This window comes from Myripristis murdjan, chromosome 15 (genome assembly GCF_902150065.1).
Source record: "Myripristis murdjan chromosome 15, fMyrMur1.1, whole genome shotgun sequence".
NCBI lineage: Eukaryota > Metazoa > Chordata > Actinopteri > Holocentriformes > Holocentridae > Myripristis > Myripristis murdjan.
The window spans coordinates 24,568,228-24,588,040 of record NC_043994.1 but is presented as its reverse complement, the minus strand read 5'-3'; the positions used below and the strand labels follow the sequence as shown (position 1 = coordinate 24,588,040).

Genomic DNA, 19,813 nt, shown 5'->3' with positions numbered 1-19,813 from the left:
ACAGGGTTTTAATTTCAGGGTCAGAAGAACAAACTGAGATTATACCAATGTTACGAGCTTAATGCTGAACAAGAATGGGCCCACATTCTGTGTTTATACATTTTATACAGAACAGTGAGGTGGAAAACCGGCAAAACCTTGATCAGGCTGTGTAAATCGGGCCTATTGTGTGTGAGTTGGGTGACAAGTCTGTTCCAGTAGTTTTGGCCATGCTAGGTTTAAGACACATCTTGGGGGGTAGAGGGGGAGGATGGACAGGTAGGGGAGCCAGGCCATTTTGGAGCTGCCTCCACAGCAGATAAGATTAATTTTGTTTCCCAAAGCTGTGACTGCATGCATGGCATGCAACTATCCTGCCACTAACAAATTACTAAGCAATTCACAGATTGCTATTAGTCTGACATTTATAAAGTTAGCAGGTAATTAAGACCTAGTACTTCAAACTTTCCAGCACTGCATATTAAACTCAAATATTTTCTATCCTAGTTAAAGGTTTACTGAGATGATCAGAGTTAATGGTTTTGGAATACTTTATAAAGAACAAGTTTCAACTAAACTTTCAACTCTGAAACAGTTCTCACTGGTTTGGGGATTACAGGTCCATACTTTCCCATCCTCTATCTTAATCTCAGCTGTCTCACCTAGTCTCAGTCAGCTATCTGTTCTCCCTCCTGGGTAGAGCCTGGGCAGTGGATTAAGACCTGTAGCAGAGCAGACTTAAACCCCATGCCGAGGGTGAGACACTAACTACAGCTGGCTCCCAGAGAGACGCCTGGCTTCAGATTAGACCAAGGAGATGGCAGCCAGTAGTGGGGCATACATCTCAAATTGCGACTCCTGTGGACAAAATGAGTCAGACCTGGTCATGGTATCGGAAAAGAAAACTGGCCCTGCAAATCTCAGCAAACACAACTTAGAGCACTTTATCAGGACATGTTGTTATCTAGCCAGCTGCCCCAAAAAATAAGAACATGGTCACTGAATAGTATTTAAGGCCTTGGCCACATAGCAAAAGCCAGAGGTGGCTGTCAAATGCTCCCCTATGGCTGGCAGCGTTATTCTGGAAACAAACCACCTCCACAGCCTGGCTGTTCAGCTGCAGCTCTTAAGGCAAGCATCAAGGCCAGCCTCCTAACAGAAAATGCTCACAAAAGGCAGGACTGCAAAACACTGCTTTCAGAGCATGGCTGTCTGGGTTATGCACTCACAACAGCTCATTGGGTAAACTATTCTTCTCTGATGCCAAGCCAGTGCCTTTTCATTGGGCTTTCTTGGCATCTTCAGTGTCACATCCTTGCCTTTTGTCTCACATCAGTTCTATCACTCTTTGGGTCACAGAAGCAATGTTCTGTCTCTGTAAAGGTTAATTTACTGACTAACATGTAAACATGAACTGCTCATTGTGAAAAGCTGTATATTCAGTTAGATCAGTCTGCTTAGGTGTGTTTTTTCATCGTCATGTTTGCTTGTCTTCATAGTCTGGCTTGGCTCATGAGCAAGGGGGCTAAAACCACCAAGAAGTATTTTGATTGTGGTGACAGAGGTAAATCAAACAGTAAACTTACTGACATCTGCACATGTCAATTACTACGGTAAACAGCATCACAAAGTATCATCTATGGAGGCTGTTTATTTGAGCTGCTGTGTAACACTCACCCCAATGACACCTAAATGTATACAGCCTGTTAGTGGGTTAAGGAGGGTTAACGTGCAGATGAAATACTATCAGGAGCTTGTCTTTGAAGAGTAAATCACAGTGTTTCTGCACTGCCCCAAGGTCTTGGTCCGCCACGTGCGGGATGCCCCATATCCTGTTAGGGTCAGCTCCACTGTTTGACAAGTTATATCTTAAGCCCAGTAAACCAACACACATACACACAGAAAAATAGTAACGGAAACTTCTGCTGCCTAACCTTTGAGTCTGAAGGGCAAATGAAAACCTGTGTGTGGCATCAAAATCTATGGTGTGTTGACAGGCATGTTGCCATGGAGCCAAGTGTGACACAACATGGGCTGCAGAAAGTACAGCTAGCTTAGCTGATATTTAGTATCAAGGATTGACACAATTCAGTGTAGAATACAATGGTTTTCGGGACTGACGGGCAAGAAAATACAGCGTTTTAGAATTGGCTCTGCCTCAGCTCTGCACTGTGTTGAGTCTAACCTTTGAACTGTCAGGTTAAACAGTGATAATAAGCCGTGCTTTAACCAGATGGACTACCATAACATCAGCCATACCAGCCACTGATAAAGTGCAAAATGGTCTCGTAGGTGATATCGAGGCACCGCCACTTGTGACCTTTGTGATCCGCTTCGTCGGTCCATAGCATGATGTTTTGAAATGACTGGTGAGATCTCACAATGGCTGAATATTGTCAGGTTTTGGTGGATTAAAGAGAGGTTTTGGGCTGGGATGTTTTGACTACCAATGAGATTACCTCCTATGTGGTCTCCGTCTACCTCAGAGGCTATGGCAGCCCCAAATTCCCTGCCTCAAAATTGCCTGCTTTACTACCCCGCTTTCCATGAAGACAGGAGGCTTACAACACACTGCCAAATTAGATTAGCCTGAATTTTAGCTTCAAATAAAACCTCAATGGAGCCTGCATTCAATCTACATAGCATAATTTACACATATAGTCATCCTTTTCCTCCTAGACAAGCTCAGTAGGATCCTAATCCAGGCATGAGTCAGATACAGGAATATAAAGAATGAAAACACAAAAGTGAAGAATACATTTATCTGCTTCTAGTGTTAGGAATGTCGTCAACAAGCATTCCATCTTCATTTTGTACCAAGCCGCTCTACATACTGCCAAATGCGACGCAAGTGTGATGGCTGGCAAGGCAAAGCAAGCATGTGTGTGTATGTGCACCACACTGACGTCAGCTTGACAGGAGGAGTTGTTGAGTCATGAGTCATGTGAATATACCCAAACACATGCAACAACACAAATGCCCCACTAAACCGGATAGAGAGGAAGATGAAATGGGACTGAGTGTGTTTAAATAGTGGAAGCCAGTGGGAAATCTCAGCAGTGACCTTCAATAACGTCTAGGATATGACTGGCTCTGAAATGGGCTTATTTACTGCACCAACCAGCTACAAAAACAATAGGACTACATAAAACTCACAACAGCAACTGCACCAAGGGAACTAAATCATGGCCATTTCATGGACAATTTCAACAGTGTCAGCATAATATCCTCTTGTTAAGGACTCAATACCACAATACCACTCAGCATAATGCCCACAATTTCTGAGACTGTTATTAAATTTGAATGGTGTTTGAACATGAGGGTTTAACTTACAAAAAACAAATAAATGTTTGACCTGTTTCCTCAATGTTTCCGTCCTTTCTTGCTGAAAAATAGCCGCATATATAAACAGTACTCTAGTCCAGGGATTTTCAACCAATTGGCTGTGGCCCATTAGTGGGCTGCAGAATGAAAACGGTAGAGGCCAGAGTAGTGGACGGGACCAGTTGCACAAACTTATGTTAATGCCGTTAATGCAAGATTTGCAGCTAGACCCATGCCCGTTACCAAAACTTCACTCCACATTCTGTTTAAAAAGGTTATTTTTAACTTCAGTTTGGCTAAACAGCAAAGCCACTGATGATGTCATTCTCACCCTCTGTAATCGCAGTGAAATTCTCCTGCATGTCTGACACATTTCTCTGATGTGAGGCTTTGATCACTTTGAACCTCTGTCAGTCTGGGCAGTGACTTTTATGCATTTTTTGATGGTTTATGTGTTTGTTTTTTTACCTGGTTGGATGCGATTCAAGGAGGCAATGTAGTTTATCACATTTTTAAAAATCAAAGGCAATAACTTGAGATCTTTTTGGATGACCTGTTTTTTGTGGATCTAGACTCTTTTTGGATCTGGACCTTTTTTTCTTGAGAATTTTGAAACGTTTTTAGATTATTTTATTTCAGTGATTTTTATTGTTGCAGTTACAAAAATGATTTTATAGTGACAACAACAATAATGCTAATATTAATAATACTAAAATTTAAAAAAAAAAAAAAAAAGGGCTCTGGTATTGGTATCGGCAGATATCCAAATTCAGATATCAGAATCAGATTGGAACTGACAAAAAGGTGGGAGAAAAGAGCTTATGAGAACCATTTTTTTTTCTTATGGATGATGAATAGATAGGCTTTAGGGTAGAAAGGGTTGAGAATCCCTGCTCTAGTCTATCTTTATTTGATGGGAGCTTTAATCCAAAGCACCTTACAGCAAGAGGAGTGCATGCACTTTTAGAGAGGGTGGTCTAAACAGGGATCAAACACCCTGGCATTGTTAGCGCTGTGCTCTACCCATTCAGTTGTAGCACCACATCATGTCTGAGCTCTTACGGATGGAGATGATCATTTTGTTTCCCACCTAATGGGATTACATAAAGGGCATAGACCTTACCTGGGCCGGCCTAAGCATATTGATGAGATCAAAGGGACTCATTCATCGCTTAAGGCCACTCTGAAATAGTTAGGCTTAAACAGACAGCCATGGATCCCCCCCTGCTTAGAGTGGAAAGCAATTAAAACCCCCTTTGAAGAACACTTACTATCAGCAGCCCACGTTTAGGTGATATACCGATAAAGGCACATAATGACAATTCCACATACTGTGGATATGTTTTATATCTTAACATTCATCAAAAACCATGAAGCAAGCCTTCATAATTTGAATCTATCACTGTTAAAGAGTTTTCAGAGCTGCGTAAATACCTGTAATGGAAAAAAACACCTACTCTAAATCTGGTGATGGAATGAGTAAACCTGATCAAGGCCAAGTAGTTCAAGGGGCAGTGCCAGATACCCGTTCACAGATTCCAAGCGGTCTGCTCCCAGCATGCCAATCTGTCACGTTCTTGTTCACATCCTGCCCAAGAGGATGCCCTGTTCCTAACCCAATATTGCTTCCTAATTTAGCCAAACCTGGGCCTGTACGCAATTATACACAGACTGTGGCGAATGCCAAACAATGACAACATCTACTCAGTGGGAGATTCATAATCTGAGTGGCACTATGGTCATGGGTGACTCAGCTTCAGCAGTATCCAATCCCACTGAAGGCAAAATATTAAAGACAACTAGTCCTTGGTGGTGAGGAAAAAGCTGGGTAAGTCCAGGGCTGGGCCGCTCAGTGCTGGGGTGTGTAGGTGAAGGTCAGTGCAGGTGGAGTCAGTCATGCACGGGTCGTCCTTCGTGGGGCACTGAGCAGACCTCGGTAAATGAATGTAGCAGAGGTGCTGAGGGTATATCAAATTGCGTTCTGTGAGAAAGAACACTCCCCGAGGTCATAAATCAGAGATGGGGCAGAATTTCGCGCTTCTCTGCAGCTCAGCAGGCCTGTTTACACTGGCATAAGTGGCACTCGATAGAATGCCATGAACACCCAGCCTGTCATTCTCACACACCTCCTTTACCCTCAGAGGAATGCATGTGTGTACTAACAAACACATAAACACAATCCATAGTTAAACTGCACTAAATCACTCTATAATCAGACAATTAAATGGTCCCAAACTCATGAAATATAATAACAATAACATTTGCCTCCCTCAATCTAAAGCTAAATGCTGAACACTGTACTGAATTTACATTGTTGTTTTTATGTTCACATTCACAATGAGTTTAGTTCCAAGACACCTTTACCTCAGTGCTAAGTCCAGTCTAAAATGTAATCCTTTGAACACAGAGGGCTCTTGGACTTAATAGTTTTATTGTGCTTCACTAAAGCAATAAATTATCCCTCAACAAATTCCTGCAGGTAAAGTAAATATCATAAAATGAGGAAAAATATCAACAGAAGGGTTCTGTTTTGGATCAATGTGAAAGGCCAGCTCCACAGGAAAACAAGAGGTTGACCATAAATTTGAACACCATTTCCTACGCAGACTCACCAAAATGAGAAGCCCTGCAAAGAATACAAGCAAGGTGTCCAACAAGTAATTCATGATGGCCTGTGCAAGCATTTGTCAATTTCATTGAGACAGGTACAAATAACTTTTAGTCTTGTTAATTGCCCTCCAGTTGTTAAGCCATGCCAAAATAAACACAGAAGACACTGCGCTGGTTGGCTATGAAGATAGTGCTGAAAAAAAGAAGGAAAAAAAACACCAAAAAGCCACTATCTCAGATCTGTATAACTGCAAACCATAAAAAAAAAAAAATCACAAATTAAACAAAAACTTAATCCACATATGAAACCACACATTCACTTCCTTGTGTCCAAATAGGAGAATGCACAAGTAAACAATTTAGTGCAATAACAAGGTGTTAGGTGTGTTTGTGTGTCTCAGTATGTGTGTGCATGTGCTTATGGGACTTCCTGTGTGTAAGAGGCTTAAGTGGGCTCACGTAAACAACAACAGTCTAGCATCGGTCCACAGTACCTGTGTGGCCAACTTACTCAAGGCCTGTGGGGGTCATGCTATAATTTGTACAGTCGAAGGAAACAACATCATTACACAGAAACACTGTCAGACAAGTAAATCCCCCACTTTCCAAACATTACTTAAACAAACTAATGTACCCCACCCTCCCAAATTACACCAAAAAAAAAAAAAAAAAAAAAATCAAATTGCCATGTAGGTATATAAGGTTGTGAAAGGAATGACTGACCCCTTTATCCCATGCCCCGAAGATCAAGTCTGCTAGGCTATCATGCTCATATAAAAGCATACGTTGCTTACTTGGTTAAAACTAGATTCCTTGAACAATGTGAGTACTGAATTCTAATACTGACAATATTTGAACACATAATTTGAACATCATAAGGCTGAGAAACTACCGTAGCCAATATTCCCAATTAAACCTGCCCTGGGCCCTTACACAGGAAAATGTGGTGGTGTTTGTCTTCTTTCTCTGCTCAGCCCGCACCCTCCATCAGTCCTCTGAGCCCACTGTTACACCCTCTCCTCTAGCCTCAGCCCTATCTGCTCAGGACAGGAAATCATGACTCCTGAAAGGCAATCTTGGACTAATCCTGGCGAGAATCCAAACACTGCATAACAATCTCCAAGAATAAGCATCGTCTTTAGGTCTCCATGCCTGTGGAGAAATCTGTGTCTTCCTCACCAACAGTACCAATAATTGACTATTGACAGCTACTGTTTGCACCTGTATTATGATATTTAACATCTGAGCATTAAAAGAAGCATTTTTAATCCCAGCACAGACAACTGTAAGGAGAATGTGTGTTAACTACACAACTGAATTTGAAATGTCCATGAAAATTGCTACTCTTTTTTCTATTAGATTATCTAGTGTACCTGAGCGATATGGACAACATTAAGTATCACGCTATCATTAACAGAAGACCTTGATATCACTTTTGTGGCAATACTGTCTGGATGACTATTGGTGTTTTAATAAGATATTTACAAACAAAGAAATTTTGATAAATAATCATTAATGTGGATATGATTACAAAGCACAAAGAGGCAAATAACAGAACAACCAGAACAATTAGAAAACTGCATCAAAAAATTGTAATGCAGCCTTTAAAAAAACAACTCACATGTCTATCATATCAAAACTACCAAAACTGCTGACTATATCAAGTCTAAAATCACATCATCAATATATTAACATATTGTGATAGAAATAATCTAGTGTTATTATTCATTTGCATATGTAAAATTCACTTGCCATCATGGTAAAAACGGGTAAATAACCCTTATTAATGCCACATAACAGATGAAGCATGACTAATGATATTTCAAGAGGGATCATTGGGGTACCCATTCAGAAAAACTCCAGCTGTGTGTTAAAGGTCTTGTGTATTAGATTCTGTTGCTTCTTGTGCTGTAGTGGGCAGCAGAGCAGTGCAAGACTGATCCAACAAGGGTCAGGGGCCTTGAGGCCATGACGACCAGTAGACATACTGGGGCTTGGGGAACTCTTATCCACAGCCTCCCGATCCCCACTATCAGGCTTACCCGGTGGGATTCAACTGATAACACGGCCTAGCTGATAACAGTGGCCCAGGTCTCGGACCACTCCGGACCATGCTTGCGCTGGTGGCTCCCTCATTACTCTACTGGCTACTGGTATATCAGGAGACTATCATCAGGCCAGTGGCACCTTTCTAGCTACTAACCCCCCCACTTGCACTACTGTCTTACAGCCAAGGGGATCATCACAGACTGCCGTCTAGAGGAGCCAGAGTCTCCCACTGGCATGCTGAAAGAAAGGGTAAGTCTTTTCCCCATAAACTGCAAAGCTACACAGGATGTTGTGCATCTTCTAAGCCTGTGCTTCATACAGATGACTACAATCAAAAGATAAGCCTCACAGCTTAAGGGTCTGTAAAAAGTGAGTTGACAGCATTTCCTTGCTCTGTTTTACCTCTTAATGTAGGCGCACGCTGTAAATTGCTTTTGTATCTTGGGGCAAAGCAATAGTTTCCATCCTACAGCCATCATCTTGGGATGATTATAAAACTGGTCATATTTTATGGAACATCCTAAAATGTAATATTCTGTTTTAAAGGATCAGCATTCAGTGCCTTTACCAAAGGCTGTAATTATCACGGTCAAAACAAATGAATAAATAAATAAATAAATAAAGCAGGAGTTATATTGTACGTAAGACCCCCCATAAGCAGGGAATCAAATTCCCCCAGATTCTTATCTCCTGTGTCTCCCATACTGTCTCCCTTAGCCTTCACACTCTCAAAAAAAGAAACTTTAGCTCTAAAAACAAGATGTTGTTATGTTGTAATCACATATAATTCTGTACATACAGACTGATGTCAGTTTTACTTAGGGAGGTAAAAAGAAAGCATCCCTATCACATACCCCACACTGCCTCACCTGGTTCCTCCAAAGAGGATGATGCGATCTCCAACCATGCAACAGCACTGTCTTCTCCGTGGACATGGGCCTTTTCCCTTCGGTTCTACCTTCATCCAGGAGAAGGCCTCTGTAGTGTACATACGAGACAAACTATTTAGAGATGATAATAAATATTCACACATAGACAAATTCAAACGAGTCACTATGCAGGAAAAAAAATGGGACAAAACTAGCACACAGCATTTAACATTTGTTAATTTTCCCAGGGCCACATATACATCTAGAAGACTTTGTTTAAAAAGGGAATTAGTCCCTTGCTTCATACAGCTCCACAGAACGACCTGTAGCACTGCAAACTTTTGAAATGATAGGCTTAACCACTGTAGCTACAGAAGTCCTCAGTCAGTTAACGTTACATAAACCTGCTTGTGCTCTCCATTGTGCCTGCAGTTCATTCAGCTTCCCTCTATATTTAGCAACAAACACAAGGCCCAGAGATAGGGGAATGAAAAGAGGACATGTTGCAGGCAAGAAAAAAAAATACTTTTTTACGCAAAACTTTGCACTTCAAAAATAGAAAAAACCCTCTCCTCTGCTCTACTGGGGTGAAATGAGTGACGATGTTGAAGCTTTCTCAGTCGTTCCATATAAGGATGAACAGTGTGGCTACACACTCTCAGCCAGCAGCATCACTACATCTCTATAGCAACAAGCCATTCAGTCTTTGCTGGGCTACAATAACTGCAACAGAGCTGATGCCATCTAGTGGACAGCGCAATGCAGGGTTGATGTCAGGTTCAACCAGTGCAAACCTCTTAGCTGGACAGAAAAGATCACACTTAGTACCTCATACATAAATACCCTCTGATAAGCAAGAAACTAAAGAGGTCAGATGTCAGTGTGCTGCAAATGTATTTGAACCCCATAATGCACAAAAAGTGGAGCAACATGCAGCACTTTGAATTTTCTACAATAGCATGGCAAATAGGGCACAGCCCTAGTTTATTGCTGACAGCAAATGCAGAAAAACGTCAAGCTAGTGTTAAGCACTGCATTTCCACTTTCCTTTAATAATGACTATCATGATAGCACATATAAAGTGCAATTTAAGGACACCTCAGGACATCATAATGAATACTGAATGGTGAATGTGACCCTAGGCATCTTGCTTAACCTATGACTACCATTCCAACACAGGCTTTCCTCAAGAGAAATATTCCCTATGATTTGAGAATCAGCCTTAGAAGAGCAGAAAGTAACTGGGGATAGAGACAGGGTCATGTTTTAATCTGTGCACCTCTGGCAAATAAAAGAGGGCATCTGCATTTCCTACTCTGCATACCTAAAAGAGAGCAGTCAGCCACCATCACGAGACTGACAGTGATGCAAAGAAGGAGGAGAGGATTGCCTGCATGACTATCTCCAGAGGAATGAAGAAGAAACTGGGTCAAGAAGAGCCAGTGCTGCCAGTGCCGCATTTCCTCCACAAAGGTAAACACAGTCATGACGACAGCTGGGCCAGAGATTAAATTATGATACATGGACCAAAAAAATTTAACCAGGGCAGACACAATTAACAGCAATGTCAAGCCACTTTACAGCTACATTACCACTTCGCCAAGCCTGACATGACTTGAGTAAATGGTCAATCACCTGGATTGAATTTCCAGAGGTCATTGAAGTGCCGGTCCATACGGGCATTGTAGCCTCCAAATATGTACAGCTCTCCATTGTAGGCAACTTGAAACAGAAGGGAATACAGAAACATGAAAAAAGGGTGCATGGTCTATCACGAAAAACCAATGACATTTACAGCACAGTAGAAAAAATAACCAACTGAATTAAGTGGGCTTGTTCATAAAATGTGGGACTAAATGCAGAATGAATGATTACTGATTCCACTACCCCAAAAATAGCATGAATGGTACAGGAAGGAACCTGCACTTGCTGCCGCTCTGTAAAGGCCACTAACTTTCAGAATTTACCCGTTTCGTAATGAAATAGAAAAAGGTCATACTAGAAATTATAGTGGCTGTTTGTAAACACTTACATGATTAAAATAAAATGGAGAATTACACTCCACAGATTCTCCTCTTAAAATGGGTTATTGCCATCTTTTCAAAATAAGAGAACCATATGCCAGTTTAACAATTAGACCACTAACTTTAGTATTAACCCTGTCAGGATGACTATATCACCAGTATTAGACAACTCTTTTTTGTTTGTTTTTTATTTTTAATAATTTTCAAAGCTGGTGTACTGCAGTCCTGAACTTCTAACAAACTGGGAATAGGCTTCTCCTAACCTCTAAGCAGTGAATGCTAGCAATTCATAGTATTTAGAGATTAGTACTTCTCCACATAGCCTACCAACTAGTGATGATACCAAAAGGTGAAATATCCAAATGCAGGACACAATCTAGATCATATTACAGATACACAAAAGTATAATTTAAAGAAATGTACATAGGAATGTAATACCATTGGTGTGGAAAAATAGTTTTAGACAGTTTTAGGAAGCAAGATAACAAAATGGCAAGGCTAAAAAAACAGAGCAAACAAAATAAAAGCGACAAGTGACTGCTCTCGGTGGCACAACAGATAAGCTTCTCTGGTTTACAGTGATGTAGGATACTTTTATTCTCAGTATTAATTCTCAGAAATGATATGAAATATATGGACAGAATCAAAAATTGATTTATTTGACATTGTTTACGCACAAGACAAAGGCCAAACAAATGTCATGGCTATAACTCATTAAGGAAATTGCAGTCGCACAAAATTTCTCAACAAGCCTCAAAACAAGTATAGGTATATTTCTACACTAGAAAATCTAAATTTCTATTACTGAATAGGTATTTATTCTAGAAGAGCTTTCCTATAAGCTATTATTATAATTATTATTATTCAAATTAAACCTGAAATACTTTTGAGGTTATAAAAGTTTCTATTTTACCCATGTGGACTGTGGAGGCACATGCTCCAGCATTAATTTGCACAATATGGCATGCTTACACAATGGCAATGCGTACTACTGACTGAACTGTGCCCGAGAGAAAGATTAGGTTCTCCTGAATCACATGATACGGAAAATTTGATGCTTACTGCCAGAATGAGTACAGAATGACAAAATATTTATAAGAATGTCCAGGCGCTTATTGGTCTATGTAGTGTAAGTTAAGAGGATAGTAAAATCTTTGCAAAACTGCCCAATTTGCTTATTCAGAAAACTATTGAATCTATGTGGTCTACTTATAATCACTTGTGTGTCATGTGCATGCATGTGTGTGTTACTCATCTGTATCCTACATACACATGCAGAAACACACAGACTTCCTCCTCAGGCCCAGGGCTAATCAAAATGACCCCCACAGCTACAAAAAAAAAAAAAAAACCTTTACAGGAAGCACTGCTCTGTTTGTATGTGTCTCTGTGTGTCTTACAGGCTGAATGACTCCTGCGTCCCTCTGGCAGTGGCTGTGCTGAAGGCGTGCTCAGCCAGCAGTTGGTCTCTGTGTCAAACACTTTGATCTTGTTGCAGTAGATCTCATTGTTGGAGTGGAAAGGACCAAAACGGTCCGCTCGTCCCCCAAATACAAACATTTTTGTCCCGATGATGGTGGCTGAATGGAAATCTCTCCAACGTGCTGGTGTGCCCTATACAGAGAGAACCAGCAGAGGATGTTGACGTGCTCCAGAGAAACAGTACGTAACCCAATTTAAAAAGGACAGATTGCAATGACAGTTGATGTAGTCTATACACTGTGCATGGACTGCCTTGTTCCATAGCCTGACCTATACCTCATAAAAATCACTGCTGGATTTAATAACCATCTTTTCAAATTTTATACGGTTCTCATTAACCAGAATGTCTGTGTACCAGCCAACGCAAACCCTCACACCCAGCAAATTCAAATCAACAGTGCCACCTAGTGGACTCATGTATCAAACACAGGGGTACACGTCAAAGCTGAATATCTAGGAAAGCAGTGAAAGCATCAAGACAGCAACAAACTATTTTCTTTCCAGTTAGTACCAAATATTCAAAATAATTCAAAGTACCAGAAAGATTTTGGTGGGAATTTTTCAAATTTGAAAGAATAATGTTGCCAGTGCTGAGTACTAAAGAAGCATAATAATGACTAAATGTTTGACTGAATCAATGTGCACCTCACAAAAGGCGAGCCAAGCCTCCAGCCCTTGCATTTTGCTGCCCTACAGCCATAACAAAGCCTTTTTTTCAAATGCCTCCAGTTCCAGAACGTGTTGCCATTGTTTGCCTTTGATTTTACTCAGGAGAGCAGGCTCTTTAACTGCAATCATAAATGATAGAGGCATAGGAAATAATGTGAAGCAGACATGTAGCCTAAATGATGCAAATAATATTGGCATTTCATTATCCAAAGGTCAGTGGACTGCATAGTGCATCAAAAATGACCAACCTGAGGGTGGTAAATGTTTAACAGTATTTGTACAAGATCAAAGACAAACAAAACCCAAAACTGACAGGCTAAGTGAAAATTTGGGTGAGGACATTAACAGCAGTAAATTTGTACTCGAAACAAACTCAACTTTGAACTACTTTTCATATAAACACCAGTACTGTTGGGAAATCGACTTACAGGTTTAGAGTGAAGAGCACAGCAGGTAGGAATGTGAGTGTAAACACATAAAGGGAAAAAACCCATAACGGGGTATGAGCCAGTCACATGGAGAGCTAAATCCTTACAACAGGCAACACTCTATAATCTGCTTTGTGACAAAATATCAGTTATGAGGTAAAACTAGGGACTGAATGAATGAGGATATCCGCCAAAATCGGAAATATGGAATATATATATATATATATATATATATATGGAAAACGCTTTAAGTCTCTGTTGTGTCAAGTAACACTTAAAATATACTTTTAGAAGAGTCATGTGATCAAGCTGTTTACATACATACACAAATGATACTTCCCGAAAGGGTAGGGTATATAATCCTCTGTGAGGCCTTTTGTACTTGGCTGTCTACCAGCGAGAGCATTACTGGACAGAGCAGGGCTTTCATATCTAGCCAATCTGACCACTGGGCACTGCTGGAGCAGCACTGCCAGCACCAGTGATTGCCAGTGGTTTGATTTCAACACAGGGCTTTGATATGTAACTTAATACCTTACCTCTCCAATCTATCTTTGTGTTTTTATTCTGTGCTTTGTTGTCAATTATATTTGGACCTGAAGCATCAACGTAAGACAGGCTATGGACAGATATTCACAAAGGAATGAAAAATAAGCATAAGGTTTTGTGAACAGTAACAAGTGGTGAATTCAACTCACTCTGGCGTTAATTAAAGACCAAACCATGGTGGTGGTGTCCAGCTTGTGGATATCATTGGAAAAGCAGTCAGCCTAGGAAGCAGCAGAGCAGATGAAAAGTTAATTCATGTTTCAAAGCTCAGAAAGCATGTTTTTTCGTGAAAAGTGGTGGAGACTCACCAGCTGCTCATATCCTCCAAATATATACATGGACTTTCCCAAGACACAGGCTGAGTGGCCATCCCTTGCCCCTGGAACTGTCCCCGAAATCTTGGGTGTGTACCATCTGTGCGTGTCTATGGAGCACAGATAGTTTACATTTACTCAAGGCACTCTTCTAAAGGGGCAAAAACTCATTTCACAATAAAGATAGCACACCTGAGCTGTGTGCAAATGAAAAAGCATGACAGATACAAGCAGGTGTTACAGCTGCCTGCACTGCAAACAGCTCTTTCCAATTTGCTTGAACATCCTGAACATCAAACTGGTGCATCTTGGGTTACAAGCTAAACTACATACAGCCTGAAACTGTCAGTTAACAATATGGCTTCCATGCACGTCTACTTACTGACATCAAAGGCATAAAGCACGTTGCAGGCCCCCTCTGTGTCGTTACGCCCACCCCATATGTAGATGATATCGTCCAGCAGCACAGCTGTGTGGCCGTAGCGCATGTATGGCACCTCGCGGGCATGTTCACGTCCTCCAGTCCTCACCGGGGGCAACTTCATCCAACGCAGAGACACTTAAGTTGAAAAAAAAAAAAAAAAAACAGTCAAGAGAATATGTAAACACTCCTCTTTACAGATCATGTGGACTAGGCATCCATGACAAAATATCTTCTCTTTTTTTTTCTCTGTGACAATGAAAGCAATCACAGAAAAAGAGATTCATTTTACTTGAGCAAAAATACACAAACCTTCTATGTAATTAATAAAACAATGACCAGAACAACTGTATGTTTTTGTAAATCTGTGTCTCACTGGTGTAGAACACCACGTGATTTCTTTCATTTTCAGACTTGTATTTAAAGTATTGTGACATAGCCAATTTTAGTGATTAAAGAGGCGAACCACTAAAAGGTCAGCAATGACACTACCTCAGCTATTAGGGTTATTTGAAATACAGCACATACAATTTCTCTGCCCTATTAACAGAAGACAATGAGTGAGGTGTTTTTTATTGCAATCCAGACTGGTTATTTGAGCAGGGGAAAACGAAAGTCAAAGTCAGCATCAGAACCATGTTCTGCAAATATCACTGACTAGATTATTTGGAAACTGAAAAAAAAACACTATATACAGCCTGGGTCAAACATTTCATCAAGAACTTCACTGGGAGAGATGAATTTCAAAGGCTGAAAGAAGTATAGGAAGGGGAAGGAGTCTGAAAAAAGGCAAGTAAAAAAATTGTATTAAAAAAATCAAAGGCATCTTAAAAGACATCAGGCTGTGCTATAAAACAAACATCAAAGAGAACCTGGCACAAAGCCAGTGACAAGATAAACATGGGGACAATAGCTCTAGTGGTTCCATTTCCATTTCAATCAACCACAGGCATCATCATGTAGGTAAGGATCCACTGTTCCTTTTATGGCAGGACAGTAGCAGAGAAGCTACAGTTACTTCAGGAAGTTGTAAAACCCTAAAGCAGGTGGCTTGACCACATGGAGGAAAAAACAAAGCAGGTCATAAGGAAGAAAATGGAGCAATCTTTTATACCCAAGCAGTATCACAGAAAACACCTGTGTGTGAGATGAAGAAAAAAACTGAAATAAGAGAGAAGGTGAGAGATTTTGACAGCTGGCAATGGAAACCTTTAAGATGCCACTTATTGTTGAGATAGTGGAGGAGGTTCAACAGACACTAAGACCCAGTTTCTCAGGGACAGTGTCTCCTATCCTCACTCCACATTTGAATAACAAACATTCGCTTACATCATGACAGACAAAACATTTATAGGGCATTTGAGGAGAATGTCTTTTCACCTAAATATAACACAAACAATTTCCAGGAGACAAGACAAACATTGTGAATAACGAACGAGCCAATTAAAACAAAATGCGGGTATTTGCAAGAGCATAGTGAACAGTGCTTATCAACTGCAAAACACAGAGAAATTCCATCACTTTCTTGAACTCAGTCAGTGTCCTTCTGTCACCTAAAAGTTTTTATTACATTCTGATTTATTAATGTTGGTTTTAAACTGAAGAAAAAAAGTTGCAAAATGATAACAGTCTGGTTTCCACAACAGTGGGGAAAGCATCCAAACCACCATCTAATGCAGTAAATGTTTGAAAGAATTTGGAAAATACATTCTCTTGTATTTCTGTAATGTGACCTATTTGTAACACTGCCTGATCTTCCCTGACCTCCGCAAAGAATGACTTCTTCTGTCTTGAAAATACCTCTCTAATTACCTTAACCTTTGTTTAAAAAGGTGAAAGTCTTATTCAGATCTTGTCAAATCTCTTTTTCAAGAGACACCAGGCCAAGAGAATAGCATAAAACAGGTATACATTACAAGGACAACACAAAAAAAAGTTATTCTGTCACATTAGAGCATCCTGTTAGATAGAGAACATCAGGATTACATAAACTCTAAATTACTTATTTTTCCAGAAAGTCTCCCTTTACCTGTGTTGAAGACATGCACATCAATCTGACGGAGTGTCTCGTAGTCCTCCCCAGAGCAGTAGCCTCCAAAGGAGTACACCTTGTGCCCCACCGCCACAGCAGCATGGTTGACTCTCCGCGGCCCTCCTTCAAGGTGCACCGTCCAGCGCAACATTCCACGCGCAAGCACCTCCGTGACTGCAAGTCCTTAGACCATCACTTTGTCATCTGCTGGGACCCCATCAAGTCAACGGTCACCATCAAAACCTGGAGCCAGAGGGAGGAAAACAAGCGGAGTGGCAGAGGGTGACTGACTGGGAGAACAGGGTCAAGCTGAGTGCCAGTTGAGAAGACACAGAGGGGAACCATTTGTCCTCTCGCGCTAAGATCTACTCAACTCTGCTGCTGCTGCTGCTGACAGGCTCACAAACCCCTGTATTATCTAAGTTGGTAGAGTATTTTAAGAGGTGATTAGGCCTACACCTACCTCTCTCCTCTCTCTTCCTATTCACCCTTATCCATGTCCCCTCCCCTTGCATTTCAAAAGCTTTAAATATAGAAACACAGAAAAGCCACTCACCCCTTGTAAACAAAAAGTGTGACATGTTTAGGCAATATCCTATCATAAAAAAACAATGATTCAAATTTCACTGCAAACAAGCCGCTGGGTTAATCCCTTTTTGAACAACTGTGAACTCTTATTAGGCTACTTCAGCATAATGGAGGCCACAACTGGGAGAATGTGTGTGTGTTTTGTTGCTTTCAGCTTCTATTCAAGGAGGAAGATAGCATTCAGCTATCTTGCTATAGCAGCCCTCTGCACTCATAAGATAACACACACTTATGCAAAAAGGGAAAATGTATGATATTAAAAAAAGGAACATCGGCCAAGAAAGGTATCTACAAAAAGGCCTGCAGTCCTTAGCTGCATGGTAGCCACCAGCTAGCATGTAAACAAGTCCTCAAGACACACTTGCAACTTTAAATAACTAAATCTGAAGCTTAAATAGGAAATAGTCTGAATAAAACCTGGATAATGTCAACTGTTACCACTAAACATTTGCCACCTGTCTTGCCGACAAGTCCACAGATTTTAATAGAGAAGTCGACTGGTTATTCTGGATTTTGCTACACCCTAATCTGCCCTGCCTTCGTCTATGTCAGTGACTCACTGTCCAACTGACCTCCAACCTTCGGTTTGCTCTTAAAAATAAACCCCCAGAAGAGCATTTAACATAGACCTGTCTATTTCAAGCACACACACACACACACACACACACACACACACACACACACACACACACACACACACACACATCTCTGAGGAGCACCACAGGCCTGAGTTAGGCAATGAGCAAATACCAGGCTTGCCTTCATTAGACTCAAGTGTTGTGCTTTGTTTACATCTGTGTTAGGGGGCTTGGAGATTGTAAAAGCTGCCATGGGGAGCTGAAGACCTCACTGGGCACACAGAGCCTTCTCATGAATAGTCACACTGTAGAGGCAACATTGTCTTATCTTTGCAATAATCCAAACACTGATGTATGCTTGTTTTGCAGGCATACCCTAAAGGGCAATTTTAACAAGTCTCGCGTTCCTTTGCTGAATCCTTTAATACAGATACCTCTTTGTGAGAGCTGTGCCGGGGATCAGCCTAATCACCTTGATTGACCATTAAACAGGATATTGAGCATATCAGATGACTGTCCATGGCACCGGCAACTGAGGGAACACAGTGCTTTTGTATAAAATACTTGCAATAGACAAGCGGGAGTTGGGTTACAGATAGGATGACAGCATCGATGCACTGCTTATCCTTATTCCATAGGTCACAGATGCCGGCAGCAGGTTTGGGAGGATTGGGACGCCCAGATCACTGGCTGCATTGATAAAATTTCATCTAGACATAATGACATTGACCACCAACGTTAGTACATCTACTCTAGCCTACTTAACGCATTATACAGTAGAGCCATCGTTAGCCAACATTTAGCTAGTTTTCAGGTATTGATACGGCTGTATATCCCTGACTATGCTCGGAGCCATGACTTTAGCAGCATTAACTTTAACACAAATCGCTTTTGTACACCATCAGTAGTTTAATGTCGCCCATTTAACGCTACGTTAGCAAGTAGGCTAACTCTTCAGAATGAGAAGCTGTTGCTAGCTAGGCTAATTTGAAGCTAACGTTAACTAACTGCCGAACCTACAAAAGAAAACAAGCAGCCGCGGGGGGACGCGACATAACACTGCCCCTTTTCCGTCTCGTCATGGCCACAAATTCATGAGCTAACTGACAAAATTGAAATGAGAGGAATAAACTTTACCTTGAGCTCCAGTCGCTGATGGTTGGGTGAGACAGACGATGCTGCTATTCACTCCCTGTTGTGGCCCGGCCCTCGTGACGTCGAGGCACGTCGTCGTCTGACATCTGGCGCCCCCTGCTGGCTACTTTCAAGCCCCATTCATTTCCACGTTGACTAAAACACAGCATGTCCGGTGAATAATTTATCCTCTCTGGGCTTTATTGGAACAATTGCTTTCGTTAATGCAACAATAACACACTGCAACTTTTCCTCTATTTGGAGCATCTTATATTTTATGGTGAAGTGGATCCTAGTGGAGCATTAAGTCCTCTCAGCTTTGAATGAAACCAGAGGGGAAAGGCATTGCGACCGTCCCCTCCAGTTGTTTACGGTTGCAGGCATGTGATTCCATTGGTTATGGGACAAATTTTCCTTCGGGGCTTTCTGCCAGAAAGCCTCTCTATTTCCTCTCTATCTCTGTCAGAAGGGTCAGGGCTAGGGTTAGCTTAGACAGGCTTTCTGGCAGAAAGCCCTGAAGGCAAAATCCTACCATGTGCGGGACCCTCCAGCTGCCTGTATTCCACCACTAGATGGCGATCTCGCACATGTTTTAGTTGGATAATGAAGAGCAGATTTAAGACTCTAACAAGCAACCTTCAGAGGCTGACAAGTTTTGAGCTGCGTTCATGAGTGGTAGATGGTGAGGATAACCTGAAATGACAGAGCAAAGATTTTTACAAGAAGACTGTGGTGCTCTCGAGCAAGGCACTTAATAGATTAA

At 41.2% G+C, this 19,813-nt stretch overlaps 1 protein-coding gene across 1 annotated transcript in view; it reads right to left on the bottom strand.

Moving 5' to 3' along the window:
• Positions 1–19,139, bottom strand: part of klhdc3 (kelch domain containing 3) — a 28,029-nt gene extending 8,890 nt beyond the window's left edge. Inside the window, exons 1-8 of the mRNA XM_030070769.1 lie at positions 19,054–19,139; positions 16,748–16,993; positions 14,680–14,856; positions 14,292–14,407; positions 14,133–14,204; positions 12,256–12,469; positions 10,467–10,553; positions 8,832–8,940 (exon numbers count right to left, since the gene is read on the bottom strand). Coding sequence (XP_029926629.1) covers positions 8,832–8,940; positions 10,467–10,553; positions 12,256–12,469; positions 14,133–14,204; positions 14,292–14,407; positions 14,680–14,856; positions 16,748–16,901 — 929 coding nt within the window. The 5' untranslated portion in view covers positions 16,902–16,993; positions 19,054–19,139. The remainder of the gene's footprint in view (positions 1–8,831; positions 8,941–10,466; positions 10,554–12,255; positions 12,470–14,132; positions 14,205–14,291; positions 14,408–14,679; positions 14,857–16,747; positions 16,994–19,053) is intronic.
• Between the last annotated feature and the right edge of the window lie 674 nt (positions 19,140–19,813).